Source organism: Achroia grisella, unplaced genomic scaffold (assembly GCF_030625045.1).
Source record: "Achroia grisella isolate CSIRO2021 unplaced genomic scaffold, CSIRO_AGI_Agris_v1 utg501, whole genome shotgun sequence".
NCBI classification, from domain to species: domain Eukaryota; kingdom Metazoa; phylum Arthropoda; class Insecta; order Lepidoptera; family Pyralidae; genus Achroia; species Achroia grisella.
In genome coordinates this window covers 696,469-715,228 of record NW_026712897.1, presented here as the reverse complement: position 1 = coordinate 715,228, position 18,760 = coordinate 696,469, and the positions used below count along the sequence as shown (strand labels likewise).

At 35.8% G+C, this 18,760-nt stretch overlaps 2 protein-coding genes across 2 annotated transcripts; both read right to left on the bottom strand.

The window, feature by feature from the left end:
- Positions 1-3,052: 3,052 nt before the first annotated feature.
- On the bottom strand, positions 3,053-5,113 carry LOC131846118 (inosine-5'-monophosphate dehydrogenase). The gene has a single exon (XM_059195343.1). It carries the CDS (start codon positions 4,762-4,764, stop codon positions 3,226-3,228), a length of 1,539 nt encoding a protein of 512 aa, XP_059051326.1. The 5' UTR covers positions 4,765-5,113; the 3' UTR covers positions 3,053-3,225.
- A 7,585-nt stretch (positions 5,114-12,698) lies between these two features.
- On the bottom strand, positions 12,699-14,107 carry LOC131846135 (uncharacterized). Its single transcript, XM_059195363.1, has one exon. The coding sequence runs from the start codon at positions 13,880-13,882 to the stop codon at positions 13,253-13,255; it is 630 nt and encodes a 209-aa protein (XP_059051346.1). The 5' UTR covers positions 13,883-14,107; the 3' UTR covers positions 12,699-13,252.
- Positions 14,108-18,760: the final 4,653 nt, after the last annotated feature.

Below are 18,760 nucleotides of genomic sequence, written 5' to 3'. Positions count from 1 at the left end.
CTTGTCTTCAAGTTATTAAATGGTATATCTTACAGTATTTGAATTTAAGGATCAGTCAGGAATAAAAATAACACTGGACAATTCACACAGTGCCATTCAGTCTCAAGCTAGACAGTTTGTGTTAGAAATGTGCTAACTCGTAATAAACATGACTCGAGTTAAAATTCAAGTAACTCGAGTTACCTGGAATAAACAGTTTTTTTAACAATTCTGTTATTTGCAGCAGCTAGCCTTGAAAGCTTCACCGAACCATAGGGGGCGACTTCGGGCACTTCAAAGCCGCGGAAAGACTTATGGAACATGCATGGCTTCAGGTCAACTTCTCCTACATAAGTGCTATTTTTTTAATATGATTCAATAACAAGCTCGTATTTCCTACATATCTATTTAAAATAATTCAAGCTTTTTTACATTTTACACTAAAAAAACAAGGAATTTCCTGTCAAGTCAATGGAAATATACATTACGGCATAATGGGCTACGGTAACCGTTTAACATCAGATGGGTCGTGTGCTTGTTTGCCACCTACGTGGTAGGTATAAAAAGAAAGACTAGGTTTTTAAGAATTTACCTGCAAAGAAATGACAACTGACAACCGCTAATTTAATAATTTTAATGACAAGATAATCGGACGGCTGTATACTGTCCCCCAAGACATCGACTAGACGAACAATTATTCAATGACTTCTTCTGCAGACTAGGTTGCAGATATATTGCCGGAGGAGATTGGAACGCTAAAAATACCTACTGGGGTTCTAGGCTTACCACCACTAGAGGTCGAGAATTATTTAAATCATTAGAAAGAAAACAGCTGAACGTACTTACCACTGGAGAACCAACACATTGGCCTACTGACCGTAATAAAATACCAGACCTTATAGACTTCTTCATAACCAAAGTGATATCTGGATTATACACAAAAGTTGAATCATGTCTGGATGGGTCTTCTGACCATTCGCCAGTAATATGTACATTAAGCACCACACTTATCTCGAAAGAGTCACGTGAGGCTTTGTATAATAGAAAGACAGATTCCAGCATTTAAAGATTACATCGAAGAGAATACAAAATTGCACGTGCCTCTCAAAACCGAAGAAGATATTGATAATGCAACATGGTACACCACAAATTTGATACAAACAGCAGCATGGAAGTCAACACCTAGTATTGAGATAGAGCCACAAAACAAGAATTATACTACCGAAATTAGAATCAAGATAGCTGAAAAGAGGAAACTAAGGCGCCAATGGCAGACTTAACAGAAACTTATTCTGAAACGTTTGCTAACGCATCTAAAAGATCAAAATGTTATACCACATCACCAATTCGGTTTCCGTCAACAACATGGCACGACAGAACAAATACACAGAGTGGCTCACACCATCAGACAAACAATGGAAAAGAAAGAATATTGTTCAGCTGCCTTTCTTGATGTGCAGCAAGCTTTCGACCGAGTTTGGCACAAAGGCCTGTTATATAGGCTTAAACTCTACTTACCCAACTCTGCTTTTATGCTTATAAAATCCTACCTAGAACACAGACTATTTCAAGTTCGATACGAAGACTGTTTGTCCTCCTTCTATCCAATAGATGCTGGTGTTCCTCAGGGTTCCGTGTTGGGTCCTTTATTATATACCATACATACTGCAGATCTACCTACCTCAGAAAATGTGGTGATTGCAACATATGCAGATGATACAGCTATACTTGCCTGCCACAGAGAACCTGAAGTGGCTACAGCAAGACTACAAGAACACCTGAACCATATAGGGTTATGGCTAAAAAAATGGCGCATAAGAGCCAGTGCTGAAAAATCAAATCACATTACCTTTACCCTGAAAAGAGGAGACTGCCCACCAGTGACGCTCGACGGCTGTATTCTGCCTCATAACAATACCGTTAAATATTTGGGTATGCATCTCGATAGACGACTTACTTGGCGTGATCATATTAAGGCCAAAAGAGAACAGGCAAATATAAAACTTAGAGACATACACTGGCTAATAGGCAGACAATCAGCTCTAAGCCTGGAAAATAAGGTTCTTATATTCAAATCCATCTTAAGGCCTATAAGGACATATGGTATAGAGCTATGGGGATCGGCAAGTCATTCCAATATCGAAATAATTCAGCGTTACCAAAGTAAGGTGTTAAAGATCATAACCAATGCACCTTGGTATGTAAAAAACCGGGAGGTGCATGACTACACAGAGATCCCTACGGTGCACGAAGAGATAAAACGCTCCTGTAAGGCTTACCGGTAAAGACTTCAACACCATACCAACCCTTTAGCAACAACTCTCCTGGACTCTAGGAACTACGTATGCAGGCTGAAAAGGTCACGTCTGGCTACGATTTAAAACAGCTGATGTATATAAAAAGGACCACATTATGGATGTGGTAACTCAAAGCGACAGATAACGAAAGCTATAAAATCTGAGAAAAGCTAATTGGCTGATCGCAGATAGATAAAAGAAAAAAAAAAAAGATAATCGGACGAATATGTGAAAAAAAATGATAGCAACCTCAAATCAGTATAAAAACATTTGTGATGAGTGAAAATTGTATAATAAAAATTATCGGAAAACTTCATGTCATTGTTGGTTCGACGACGAAACATGCTCTCGCTCTTTCACTTCATTCTTTCATTTACCAGTTGAATTCTTCCAACTCGAGTTAACTCGAATTCACCGTAACTCGAGTTGACACATTTCTAGACTTTGTGTTAGGGCTATTAGATAACTGATAGATATACTGAGATACATTTACATAGAAAATACCCAGCCAAATACAAATGTTTGTACCGTGGGAGGAATCGATCCCGTGACCAGGAGGTGGTATTCTAAACCATTAGATCACCGAGGTCAGTTATAATTGTCAATAGTCAATAATATTATTATTGGATAAATATTATATCGATCTAGGGATGTCAAATAAAATTACATTGTAAATTGGTATAGGTTTACACACTTTATTACCAAGTACATTTCCAAATCTGGTCCATTGTTACTATGTAACACTGGCTTAAACTTCGTAATTGCAGAAAATATATATATATAATGTATATATTATATTAGTCCAGTTAATAATATTTTACTCTGTCATATAGTAATTATACATCTTCATTTACAAAAAATAATATTGTCTACTGTAAAACTGAAATTGTGTTTTCATTACTTTTATTTTGGCTTTAATTTTAAGTATACAATATCACAAAACACATATTTAAAATAAGCGTTTTTCATAAGAGAACAAGCCATGTACATTGCCTTCCAATTGCGCAGAGTATGTTCTCTTCATGAATCTTAAGTCACCTGAATAACTCATTTGACGTAAAACAGCTACTGATCTGGCGCCAATATCTTGGCAACTGTGTTGCATTCCAGCTTGCAAATATGGAAGAAATCTTAAGACAGATCCCTTATCTACAATACTACCACTAACACCTTGCGCCACTCTGTGCTTATCCGTCTCCTTATGGAAATATCTGCTCATGGCTGAACCTTTGCCATCTTTATTTTCCATGGCTTCCAAACTACCCATACCTCTGTATTTCTTAAGTCTTACACCATCAGAAAAGAAGTATTCACCGGGTGCTTCAGATGTGCCAGCTAAGAGTGATCCCATCATAACTGAAGATGCTCCTAATGCTAAGGATTTAACAATATGGCCAACTGATTGGATGCCACCATCAGCAATGACCGGCACATTAAATTGCCGAGCATATGAGGATACCTGATAGACTGCTGTGGCTTGGGGACACCCACAGGCCATTACTTCTTGTGTGATACATATGGAACCACTTCCCATACCAACTCTCAATGCATCCACACCAGCATCTATGAGATTCTTTGCTTGCATTCTTGTTACAACATTACCCCCAATAACTTGGATATTGGGATATGTATTTTTTATGAATTTAACCATTTCAATTTGATAAACAGAGTTTCCTTGAGAAGAGTCAAGAACTATGACATCCACACCATTTGCAACAAGCAGTTTGAGTCGTTCTCTGTCAGCCTCACGAGTACCAATAGCGGCTCCAACCAGTAGTTGTTTATTGGAGTCTTTTGATGCATTTGGGTAGCTGCGAGCTTTCTTTAGATCTGTTCTAGCTATAAGTGCCACAAGCTCACCAGATCCATTGATGATTGGCAGTTTTCCTTTCTTACTTTTTTCTAAAATATAATTGGCATCCTGCAGAGTGACACCTGACTGGGCAGTGATCATTTCGTCTATGGGAGTCATGACCTCTTTGAGGCTGAGTTGTGGATCTCCCTCCCTAAAGTCTATGTCTCTAGATGTGACAATGCCTATAAGGCGGCCACCTAATTTTCCATTTTCTGTGATGGGATATCCTGTAAAACCATTTTTCTTTTTTGCTTCTATAACATCAGCAACAGTGTTTTCTGGGCCCATGCACACAGGGTCTCTGATAAATCCATGCTTATATTTCTTTACTTTATGAACTTCATTAGCTTGATACTCAGGGGTGCAGTTGTGGTGTATGATGCCGATACCGCCGCAAAGGGCCATAGATACTGCCATGTCTGCCTCCGTCACTGTGTCCATGGGAGTGGACACTAGAGGTGCTTTCAATTGAATTTTTTTGGTAAGTGGTGATGTTAGATCCACTTCTTCGGCAGTAAAATCAATGAATCCAGGTAATAACAGAAAGTCATTATAGGTAAGACCTTCGCTATTAGCGAAAATCTCCGCAGCAGAAAGACCATCTCGCAAATCTCCTTCAGTTGGGACTAACATGTTACACTTCACTTGGCACGTGGTGACACAGCCTTTGTGAAACGATACCAGCAAATATGTGAAACGCCAAGATCTTGTTCACTTTCTATAAATATGTTTACAGCCAGGACACTCTTTATTAATAAAAATTTAAGTTAGTAGCAAAGCGACACGTGGTACTTTCATCCAGCAGTCTTCAATTCTTGAAATGTTGTTCATAAAATAGACGTATTTAAGTTAAGACTTTTTTGGAATATTTGTTTAATATATAAAACGATCTTCTCAAAAATACTATTAAAATGAATGTTTATTTTATTTTAATAAAGATAAAAAGAAGCTCGTGCACTATGGATTCACATGCCGGCTTCGAATGAAATTACGAAATGACAAGCTGTGTTGCCAACACTACTAATACAAAATGTAATAACTGCTGTTAAAATTATACCAACATTATGCAATAATATGCTTATAATTATATTTTTTATAAAATTATGCTAAAAATATGCTAACATTTCATTCAATGTCAAATAAAACGTTATATAATTTTAAGTTTTTAATCAATCATCAATTATGTTATCGAACAAAATTTATATCTTGGTCCTTAGCTGATTCTACAGATAGTGCGGCTAAAGCTATTCGATTTTGGTGAGATAATGTAGTAATTAATTTTATGGTATCATTATACCTCAGTCTCATTAAACTGGCACAAAAGTTCCTGAATGAAAAAAAAAATTGTTGATGTTGTTCTACAGATTCCTAATAATGACAAATGTAATCTTAATAACAGTTCGGAAATAGGGTAAAATTACTCTGACATTAGTTGTTCGTTTGATACCAACTTGCATGTGTGATAAGGATAAACTTTTATCAGTGGAATTATTTCATGCTTAAATTTTTATAAAATTATAATGCCAAAAATATGCTCAACAACTTAAAATATGTCAAATCTAGCATAACATATACTAAATTGGCAACACTGATGACAAGACAAGTCATTGTTTGGCTGAAAGAAAATTTCCAGGGCCGTAAAATACTAAAAAAGAGAAGTCACGAATGACACGCTTGATACATTTGATTGACAGTCATTTGTTTTGACAGACTGTTACAGGGTAACTGAATTTCTTTGTCTATAAAAATTAAAGCTAATTTAGGTGGCGCCACCATATTTAAATGTAAATATTAATGCTAAGAATTTTTAAACTAACGACTATGGAATGGTGGCTTCACCTCTACATAGCAGCATAATTCATTTAAAAATTTTCAAAATATACAAATGTCGTTTTTATACTATCTTCAGTTTTCACCACAGACTTTTATTGTTACTACTTTTAGGGTGCCTACATCCTCCCGTGTAACAACGTAAAAACTGCACGAAATAAGGTCCGCTTTACCTCGAAACCCTCATTAATATTTACAATATTATAACTTTATTGCAAAAAGTTATTTTCATTGCTATTGCATTCTAATTTTTAATTCGATATGATCACGTGAGCCGAACAAATAGAAGATACGAAGAAGATTTATTGGTAGGAATCTTATGAATTGGAATTGAATAGGATAGGAACGAATGCGAAAGAATAGAGTAAGCAGACGAACGTACATTGTAAAAACTAAATTTAAATAGACTATATAAAGGATTTAAATAAATCAAAATAATTAGGCAGATTCATAAACCCAGTAATACTTGTATTCTAAACCTCGACACTGGAAAACCTGGTTTGAAATTTGTTTGATTCACACTATAATTCAATCTGTAGTCGTACATTTGCCGTTAACTTTGATCATATTCGCCGGACAATACCGGCCGTCGAAGATTTGTCGTCCTTCAAAAGACTTTATGACAGCAATATTTGGGTCAGATTTAGAGTAGATCGGTAAGTACATTCTCTGTCGTCTTAAAATGTTATATGATGCAACTGGTGTCCAAGTATCCGATTTCGCTGGTGCCGGCAAACACACCGCAATCAGTAATCCGATCATAACAATGTAATTCATTGATTTCATTGTAATGAAATGTTTATACGTATAATCTGTTTATACAGTATAATAAAAATGTGGTTTTGGTGAAAGATCCGTGTGCTTTATAAGAAATTGTTTCTATCGGGTTGATTTCACGCATTTAGTAGTTACGGCCATGGAAGTCAACTCTGACACCGGTGTTAATTGAATAGGTTACCTATTCAATTATCCAGTGTGATTTAAAATTAGATAACATGAAAATTTTCTAATTAATTGAATCTGGCGAAAATCTTGGAAATCTATTGTAATACTACGTTACTGACCTACCTGACATATCGATAGGCAGAGGCTATTGAGAGTAAGGGTGAGGCCCTATCTGTTAGTCTGGATATTGCGAAGGCCTTTGATCGGGTTTGGCACAAGGCTCTTCTTTCAAAGCTACTATCCTTTGGGTTGCCTGCGAAGTTATGCAAATGGGTCGCCAGTTTTCTCGCTGATCGGAGCATCAAGATCGTTATCGTTGGTGCTTGCTCCGACCCACACTCTGTGAATGCTGGTGTTCCACAAAGCTGTGTGCTATCTCCGACTCCGTTCCTTCTGCATATCAATGACATGTTACAAGTCAACAACATTCATTGCTATGCGGATGGCAGTACCGGAGATGCCTTGTTCAGCGGCCATGCTAATATGTCGCAGGCAAAAGTTATAGAGTACCGGAACAAAATTGTGTCTGAAATCGAAACTTCATTCCATCAAGTTTCGGTTTGGGGTCTGGAAAATTGTGTTCAATTCAACCCCAAGAAGACACAAGTTTGCGCGTTTATCGCTAAAAGATTCCATTTATCGTATCTCCTCAGTTTCAAGACTCTCTCCTTGATGTGAAGCCAAATCTCGAGGTCCTTGGCGTTGATATATCCAGTGACGTTCAGTTTTGCGGTCATTTGGTGGACAAGACTAAAATAGTCTCAAAAAAGCTTGGTGTGCTACGTAGAGTAAGACAGTATTTCACGGCAGCCCTGTACGGTATCTCTGGGCGGGAGCACCACAATACCAGCTACTTCCATTTGACCGCATTCAGAACCGAGCAGTCAGTATCATTGGTAATCAACGTCTATGTGACAGACTCGACCCATTGGCTTTGCGGCGAGATATTGCATCTCTGTGCATTTTCTACCGCATATATCACGGGGAGTGTTCTGAGGAATTGTTCGGATTAATACCAGCTGCTGAGTTTCACCACCGTACCACCCGCCAGAAACTGAAATACCATCCTGATCATCTGGATGAATGGTGATCTTCCACAGTGCGGTTTTCTAGAAACTTTTTGCCAAGCAAAACCACATTGTGGAATCACCTTCCAGCAATGGTATTTCCGGTATAACCTTCAAGAAAAGAGCTTATTCCTTTTTAAAAGGTCGACAATGTACTTGCAATTCCCCTGGTGTTGCGGGTGCTCATGGGCTTCGGTAATCACTTACCATCAGGTGAGCCGCATGCTCGTTTGTCCCCTGTGTTATAAAAAAAAACTTTTTTTAACAGTTAGATTTAGTAGTTCAGATTGATTTAAACTAATTAGTAGGTACGTACTACCTATCTATATTTAGTATTTATTTATTACTTAACTCTTTGATTTTATTGTAGGTTAGGTTAGGTAAATGAAATAGAGTTCCTATGCGAATATTCTCAGGGAGGCAAAATCCAAGATTGACTTGAGGCACCTGGGGATAGACGCTCTCCGGTTGCGAGTCGCCGTGACGGGTGGTCGCATTCTGGAGATCCCTGGAGTTGATAGCGGCGAGAAGGCAGATTCCTTAGCGGCTAAGCTTCGGGAACTTGTCCCGGAGGAGGTGGCACGGGTCTCCAGGCTCGTTAAACAGGCGGAAATGCGTCTAATGGGTCTGGACGACTCCGTTGGCGTCCAAGAGATTGCCGCTGCCATTTCTAGCACCGGGGATTGCCAGGTACAGGAGGTCAAGGTGAGGGACGTTCGCCGAAACTCTACCGGCACGGGTGCTTGTTGGATCCGCGCTCCAATATGTGCAGTGAAGGCCATCACCACCGCGGCGAAACTTAAAGTTGGCTGGGTAGTTGTTCAAGCTGAACTGCTCAGACAGAGACAGCTGCGATGCTTCCGCTATCTAGAAGAGGGTGCGCGTCTAGTGCACCAAAGCGGAGGAACTCCGCTTTGGTGCAGCGGTCTCTGCTATCGCTGTGGGGAGAGCGACCATTAGACCGCCTCATGTGCGTCCCGCCGCGGTGTGCGGTGTGTGCCTCTAAAGGCAGGCCGGCAGACCACTGGGTGGGGGCGAAGAACTGTTCCCCGTCTAAAGGTAAAGGTGTGAAAGGCCCCAAAGCCCTCAGTCGTGAAAGCAGGCCGAGCAGGATGGACACCGACCAATAAGGGTGGCTCCATCCAAAGCGATTCGAGGTGGAGGGGCGCATGGGCGCCTCAGATCGCCTTAAAGGCCTGAGGTGTGACAGCGGGGGCGGTCGCATCTCCAAGAAAAGCCCGAGAAGATGGCGCGCGTATCCCCGCGTGCCTTCTTAAGAGAGGTGGGGTGGACCCCAAAATAAAAGCGAAGGGGCTCGCAAACTAAAGCGGTCCGACGCTGCAGGAGCTGCGGTGGATTGACATTCGATCCTGCGAATGCGGCAATAGGCGCTTCGTCGGGATACCTTGAAGTTTTTAGGAGTAGGAGTCTCACAGTACCCGCTTGCCTCCCCCGGGGCGGGCGGGTCGCCATGAGTGATTTTCTCCAAGTAAAAAAAATAAGGTAAATGAAATAGAGTAGGTATATTTTATTTACGTACCTAGAAGCACTTGTAAATCGAGATTTAAATTAGATAATTTAAGGTGTGCTCAAATATTTTTTATCATATCTATTGTAGGTTCTTAGATTATGTACCTATAGCATTTTTATTCATGTAGGATATTTTAGCCGTAAAATTATTTATATTATATTTTTTTTCCCTGCCGTCAAGTATATCTATCGATTTATCTATTAATAGATCGTATTCTGTCTGACGGAAGAGACATAATTATATCTACAGAGACATTGAGTGCATGAGAGTAGTTCTACAGTTCAATGAAGCGATGATAGAAGTCAATAGAAGCCAAGACTCGGTTCACCTTATGGTCTGGTATAATTATTGGTATATCAATAATAATAATAATTTCCACAATTCACACAATGCTTATTTGATTAACATCGGTGCCAGAGTTGACTTCCATGGCCTTAAGTGCTAAATGCGTGAAATTAACCCTATAGAAACAATTCCTTATAAAGCACACGGATGTTTCACCATAACCACATTTTTATTATAGTGTATAAACAGATTATACATATACCCAGTGCCACCGTATACTGTTAATGTACCATTACATCGCCATTCAAAAAAGATTCCACGAAGTAGGCTCTGTGGAATGGATAGATAATATTAGGGTCCTTAATTAAGAAATAATAACGGTTGCGCTTCTAATAGTTGCGATAAATATAGATTCAGGCAATTCAAATTAATATGTTTTAATATTTTCACGTTTTTATTTGTTACTAGCTAACCGGAATATGTATATGAAAATATTATGTACGTACATAAAAACTTAAATTTATTTACAAAGAATAGTAACTTATACGCTTTTAATACAAGGAATAAAAATAAATTAAATATGCCTAGTTTTCGTTTAAAAAGAGTAAGTACGTCTTTCATGGGACATTGTATACGTTTTTATAATAAATTGCCAGATAATGTTTTGAATTTAAATGAAGGGAAATTTAAGATACATTTAAAAAATACCTACACTTTGTGCTAAAGCTTATAAAATGAGCGACTATTTGAATAACTGCAACGCGTGGACTTATTAATTGTAAGTCTTGGAGCATGATAGCTTACAGGATTATGTAAAGAGTATTACATCGTCTGAAAGTCCCTCTCTTCCACTTTAAATAGTGCCACATACGTATTTACTTCTATTTCTAATCTTTCACCTTTTTGTTTATGGTTTCGAGTTTGTTGGTAGGTACATTAAAATTTCTACGTAAAATAAATCTACAAAATAAATAAATGTAATTTATTTTAAGGAAGCAATTTCAGTCATTTTATATTCATTGCATATTGCATATTGTACAGTATTGTACACCATATACACTGATATGGTATCTGGATATTTAATAAAACGTATGAGACCTGAATGACGTTTATCTTATATATAAAATTCTCGTGTCACAGTTTTCGTTCCCATACTCCTGCGAAACGGCTTGACCGATTCTCATGAAATTTTGTGAGCGTATTGAGAAGGTCTGAGAATCGGCCAACATCTATTTTTCATCTCCCTAAATGTCCACGCCTAAATTTTTTTTTTATTTTCTTGACAAAATTTTTAGTTTCAATTTTTTTATAATACAACATACAAAAATACATAAAATCCTAAATTTTCACCCATCTATCATCAACCCCTATTTTTTTATAGCGTTATTAATTTATATGGTACAACAACGTTTGCCGGGACAGCTAGTTTTTTCATATAAACAATTGTTAAATAAAAAATTAAGACTAATATTTAATTATAGATTAACTATTTATTATATTTAATGGCAGAGTTGAAATGGTTCCCTTATGCGCCTTTGCTCGCGTGATCTAATTAAAAATCAGAATGCAATACTAATAAAAATATTTCTTTTTGAAAGTTCCTAACTGACTATTCTGTAGAATATTGTAAATAATAGTAAATTAGAAACGCGCCTCTATAAAAGACATACCCGCGATATCGAATGCTGGGGAAGTCTCGGGTGAGGATTGTTGGTAACGGCGGCCAGTGGGCTAATAGCTGGCAATGCCATGTTAAGACCTCCAACTAAAAACTATTGCAGTTGTGGCTTCATCTTCATACTAATGATCTTTTACTGATGGGCACCAGCCCAGTACTACCGTATATCGTTTTTGCACCATTTCATCATCATCATCCATAAAAATGATTCCACTCTGTAGGCTCTGTGGATTGGACAGATGGTATTGGCGATAATAAATGAATCATGGATATAGTGGTGGTGTTAATAGATTCGCTAATTAACATACGTGTTTCATTAAATTTTACAATACACGGACATAATCTTATTTCTTAGGAACAGGTGTGAGTGAGGTGTCTAATTATTATTAATTTTGTTGTCCAAATCTTTGTTCCACAACATGTTAAAAATATAGATACTTTACTGTAGAATGTTTTCTTTACAAAATTGCTATGGTATATGTTATTTTATATTAATAAGTATCAAAACTCGATTTATCGATTATCTTTAAAAAAAAAATCACCTTTACTAATTATTTAGGTCCTTACATATGAAATTGGCGTTTTGTAAGGGCCTAATCTAAAGTCGATTTTTTTCAAAATATAATAAATTTATTTAATAAAGTATGCACCATTGCTATTTATGCAGTCTTGCCATCTCATAGGTAGTTCATTAATCCCTTTACTAAAAAAACCATTCGGACGGAAATCAATAAAATCTTTGAAGTCGCTTTGGACTGCCCGCCCCATCAGAGATGAATTTCTTCCCTTGCAAGAAGTTATCCAAATTTCGACAAAAATCGTAATCTGTTGAACTGTTATCTAGAAATTTTAATTTAAAATTATTATTAATTAGCTATTACCGCAGATAACATAATATTACATACTATTATTTACTAAAGAAAAATCTCTGTTCCTTTTTATTCCTTTAAGCATTATAGTAGGTACATTTCAATAATATATTTATTCAGTAATACAATTCTATATTTTTTTTGTAATTACAAGTTATATAATTGTCTTATTGTATAGTTGAGAACGGACTGTGTAATGATAACACACATGAGCTTATTATCTAAGTTCAAGTGGTGGCATATTTAATGTAACAATATTGTTTAATTTGTATTTTGAGAAAAATAAATAGAGATTTTAAATTATTCAAGTTTATTCCCGATCTCACTTTACTTCACGAAATGAAATGTTTTTACATTTCAAACGACATGAGAGAAAATCCGTTGTGATTAGTCCAGAACAATAAGAACCTGTCATTTATAATGAAATAATTATAACAATTTCATATTTTGTATTATAAACACTAGTTATTATTACCCAGCGATTAAATTTGCTTTTTTGGGACAAAACATTCTTTGTGATACCATCAATCTTCATGTCAAATTACTTTTAAAACCTTTCAGTCGTTTGGTTCTAAAAAGATAACAAACAGACAGACAAACGCACTTTTTTCTTTTATAATATTAGTATAACGAGAAAGTGAATAGTCTCATATAAAATTAATAATATACACAAATAACAGTTTATTCATATATTAACAATAATAAACAAAATAATAATTTTAACATTTATTTTGCATCTTACTCACAAAATATATGTAGGGAAGTCATTATAATTTAGTCTCGGTGAGCCACATTAATGCACACATCACGAATGTACTTACGTAGATAAATAGGTAGGTAGGTTCCATAATTACCCATAATTATACACTAGACCTTGCTAAACATTGTCCACAATTTTTAGGATTCACAATATAATTTAATCTTTCTCCACACATTTGCCGTTAACTTTGACGAACCCCGCTGGACAGGGATCGCCGTCAAAGGACGCTCGATCATCCACGGATATTTCCGTAGTATTGGGACCGGAGTTGGTGATGGCTTCCACAGGTCTCAGTGTAGTTACCTCGCTTTCCCTTTCAGTCAAGTAAGCTGCTACATCCTCATTAGGTGTCGAGACGTCCAATGTACGATCCGGCTTCGGTGGTTCATCAATCGGGAAATGTATTTGGTCGTTCATGCTTCTAGATGTCTGTTCTTTATTATTTGGTTTATTATTAGAATTTGTGAAAAATGGCCGATTCATTTTTTCTTCCACAACACGCGATATATAAAGCTTCGATTGGTGTTCTCTTACGGTCAAGTAAATTGGGTTATCAGGTGGGTCGCTTTCGACTCGATATTCCGGTCGGTAATTGTGGATCGGTGCTGAATTCTCAAACGGTTGCAACGGTGAAAGCGGCAGGAGCTCACTGGGCATATGACGCGGTGCTGCGCCGAAGTCTGAGAGCTGACTGTTTCGTCTTAAAACAATGTATGATACAACTGGGTTCCAAGAGTCTGTTTTCCCTACTGCAGGCAAACACAGTGCAATGAGTAATACGATCATCACAATATCCTTAACACTGTCGCTGTATGTTGGCGATAATTGCAAACGTAGTGTTTATATATAGTCAGTATTCCCAGTATGAGAAAAATGTGTTTATAGGGAAACAGCTGTGCACGTTATAAGGAATCGGCTTCTGTCGTGTTGACTTCACGCTTTTTGCACTTAAGGCCAAGTTAGTCGACCGGACGTCGGTTATTTGAATAGATCACTCGCGTGTGAACAGTGTGAGAACAGTGTCTGTTTGTATCATTTAGGTTTTTACGAATACTTGCATGAGTTGCTCTCGGACGTTCGTATTGCCTCAACACAATATGCTAAATACGTTATTAGCATTTATTTCATCCTATTTATATATTGTTAAATTTCACTTGTACGTAGGTATTTGTAATATTTATAAATAGTATCATGAATTGAATTTATCATTTTCCAGACACCAACGATAAACATGATGGAACATGGAACGCGACTATGAGGGTTGAAATACGGTAGATATATCAATCTTCTCATACAAGATTTTTATTTAGTAATCATTAAAAAAACGTACTTCTTTGTCATTTAAAATACATTTGATATTTGAAGAATTTCATATAAATATTTGTGTTATTTAGGCAATATCGGGCCATTAGTTATAAAGGGATATACCTATGTAGAGATAAACTACTAGTTTATCTCTATTTATTCTATTCAAATGTAGATCAATAATGTATCTAACTATAAAAAACTAGGCTGCAGTAGGTATAATAATAATTTAATTTCCTGAATAAAGTACTGTAAGTAAAAAGTTTTAAATTTTATTAACCATGTTACTTATATGAATTGTTATTATAAATATTTGGTTTCCTTTTTTTTTCAATTATTTAAGAGAAGCTATTTCACCATATATCTTAATGCGTATCTACTGATTTAGCTCTTAATTTGAAAATCTTATCTTTACACGAATAATTTTATTTCATATGATTACAACAATAAATTTTTAAATTATAGCCTATGTATTATTCTGACGTTTAAGCTGTATACGAGTAGTTTCATCAAAATCCTATCAGTAGTTTTTGCTTTATAGAACAACAAACATCCATCTCTCTAAATATTTTTTTACGTTTAGTAGTAGTATGATTTTGTAGAGTATGAGATGGTACTACGCCTTAAGAAACTACTCTGCACTATTTATAGACTTGGACAATCCAATGTACTAAAATTAATAAGATTAAAAAATAAACAGTGGGTTTTATTCGGTCGGCAGTCTACTGATGTACACTTTTTGCTATAATAAAGACAACACAACCGTGGTACATTCTGTCAGACTGACAGGACTTAATAATAGTTATACAACTGCTAATACGCCGTTACATTTTATTTGATTCATAATTTAGCTGTGACCCAGATTAATTCCAAGAATGTAATTTCGAGTTATTTTTAAAAACTACTTCATGTACATTGATAAATAATATTTGTTTTATAATTTTGAGACCTATTTATATTTTTTTAATACTTTTGGAGAACTCGGTGGCCTAGTGGTGTACGACCATGACATAAACACATGACGTCGTGAGTTCATACCACAACATCTACTGTTGACAATGCCTACTTTGAATTGTATTAAAATTAATTAAAGCCTACTTGATGGTACATGCTACAACCCCAGAAGAATATCAGGCGTGTTGCCGATTTTTAGGGAAACTAGCACCTTTCTTGAAGAATTCAAATAGGTACACGTTTAAAATGCTGAAAGTCTGATATCTGTTGCAGGATCCATAACTAAGAGGATATAAATTTTCAAGAAGAAACGCAGACCGTGTGTCAACATATAGTGTGCTACTTAGGAGACCTGATTTCGAACCGTTTCTTTCATCATACTGGTGACAGTTAGCGCAGCTGTGAATAATATTTCATCATAGAACAAATAATATGGTAGTACTCAATATTTTAAGGAACACGTTAAATTTAAAAACCTCAACTGGTTACTATATGTTAGGTACATACTATAGTAATTTACTACATATATGTGTATTTCTACAAATGAATAAAATTGAAGTATCTATTTGTAATTTCAAAGTAACAGCTTTACTCTAAATACATATGCATTTAGATTTACATATATATACGGTAGGTACTTATATAAAAAATAATAAAAAAGAATTGTCTGCCTGTTTCTTCTTGCTAATTTTTGAAACGGCTGGACCAATTTTGACAGGACCTCAGTCTACTTTTGTTTTAGAAATGTTATTTATTGTAATAAAAAAGTTAATTCTCATGCGGACCAAGTCGCGGAATTAGCTAGTATATTTATAATTCTACAGTCTAAGAATTAATCTACTCTACTCTGCAGTTTAAAATATACGAAGTTATATATTTTATAGGGGTTACCTAAAATAAAGGATACTTTTCAGTATGTAGATACTCACTTACTTTTTGCAAAGCTAATCTTTAAAATGATAATAATAACACAGAATAAATAAATAATGTTAATTTGGTTATGTAATGTATATTATATGTGGTTTGCATTGCATGTAAATAATACTCCGATATTTTTTTGTAATAAAACTGTTAAAAATTTATGTATAGGTACTTATTAAAATTTCAATAAAATGAAAAATCGGCAATGCTATGTGGAACACCTATTACGTCATACCTATCACTTTTCCTTTAGCGATCTGACAAAGTGTCAACCACAGACTATATTAAAAAATACATAAGAGTAACAGTTTTTTATTGATGGATGATGATGGAATGGGTTTTCCGATTGCGTTAGTTTTATACGTTGGCGGGCTTTAGAGGAGTATGACAGGATTAAGATAAAGTGAGGTCATTTAGCCCATCAATAGGGAAATTTAAACACGGTTTTTCTACGGGGGTAGCGTTGTGCTCGTTTGGAGGGAGTAGTGGAAAAAGGTAATGAATAGTTCATTTTATTATTTTTTAATAACTTTTATTATTTAATGAATTCGCTACCTGATCCTGACCGACGTTTTTTCCGTGATTTGCTGGGGTTTCAACTAGCGAAAAGTTGCGCAGGATCTAACATATCTTCACCAATCTAACATATCTCCACCAAAGAAACTGGGATGGATACAAAAATATACTAGAAATGGTTCAGAAATTCTCTTGAATCACGTGAATAAGTTAGAATACCTACGTTGACATGCAAATATTTGTACAATGACCTAGCTTAGCAGTGAATCGTTGAATACTAACTCAGAGCAACAAGCCGTGGTCGGTTTATTAGAATTAAGTAATAATTCATAAATATTTTAATTTACAAAACAGTTGCAAAATATTCCACTGCATGTTAATTAGAACATCTGTGATATTGCCTTATATTAATATTTTCTGTGTATATTTGCCTTATATTAATATTTTTACTATAAAAAACAACATCAATTACCTTGAAATGACATCAAACAGCTAAATATTTGAAAATATTATGTAAGTGGTGCCCAATGGTAAAGTCCCATCCCAACTGACATATAAATTTACGAGATCGCCCACTTGGTCAATCGTTACCTACCTACATTGGACTCGCAGTGCAGGTTTGGGTATCCCAATGACGTTAAATTTAACTTAATATTCTATCTACGTACTGATAGGTCTCTACATAGATAGATACAGCATACAGATTGATATTTCGGATATATTCCAATCGGAATAAAAGAGAAAGTCGATCTACAAGTACTACAACCCCGACTTAGATTGAAAGATCGCGAGCTGAAATTTGGCCGACATAAAATTCATTCTCAATTTCTGAGTGAATATTCATGTAGGTTTATTACAGACTCTGATAATATGACTCTTCGGTAATGGAAATACCGGCAACATAATAAAAAGAAACGGAGAAAAAGAGGTTCCTTTAACACGATGGGCTCACTGACCTGATCTCATATTTATCTTGTCATCCTCCACTGGTGCCCCGCCAGCGTAAACCGTTAGCCCAGGCGGGTACCGTTCTATTATTGTCCATAAAATATTCTTATTATAAATAAATTATCTTTTATGTGCCTAAATAATATTTAATACTTGGGCATCCGTATTCCATAGCAAAGGCTCCTATCAAAGGGATCTTATCAAAAAGAAACGAACTGCCGCATCTGGAATAGCGGTCGTGATTAAGGCATGCTTAAACAGAATAGAATAGAATAGAAAATCATTTATTCAAATAAACTTACATTGAAGCACTTTTAAATAGTCATTACATTTTTTTAATCTACCGCTCGTTCGGAAAGCTGTCTCATCACAAAAAGAACGAGCAAGAAACTTGCGTGTTGCTCTTTTAAATAATTTTATTATTACTTTACATTTTTAAGTTTAAGTGTGTGAATACAAACCACCAATTAGCACTAATTCAATTAAATACTGAAATAGAAAAAATATTGAATATATAACCAACTGGTTAAACAATTAATAAGAGGAAATCAGTCATAGTGATTAGAGCAGACCAGTCCCTACAAGCAGCACCCGTTCACGAGTATGACGGATGAGCCAGCCATCACTGCGCTCGACCATATTTTAGGGAGCCCAATGACCCGGCCCTCCACGCCGCCACAAGTCTGGACATTTTAGTGAGCATGACTACTCAAAACACTAGACCACGTCAAAGCTACTTACAATTGCCATCTGATAGTTATTGTATTCACATTTTACATAAGAATGCATGCGGCAAACAATACAAAAACCGCTACGCTTTCATATTTCTAAAATCAATCAATTAAATCAAGAAAAAATTGAGAAAATTAAATTATAACGTTGTATGCTAATAAACTAATTATTTACTTGATATGTTGTCATCTATGAATTCGTCTATCCTGTAATAGGCTTTCTTACATAAAAATTGTTTAATATAAGATTTGAATTGCCTCTCTGTCAGATTGAATGCAGATTCTGGCA

Coding starts and splice junctions, on each gene's coding strand:
- LOC131846118 (XM_059195343.1), bottom strand. CDS start 4,764: ATGTTAGTCCCAACTGAAGGAGATTTGCGAGATGGTCTTTCTGCTGCG.
- LOC131846135 (XM_059195363.1), bottom strand. CDS start 13,882: ATGATCGTATTACTCATTGCACTGTGTTTGCCTGCAGTAGGGAAAACA.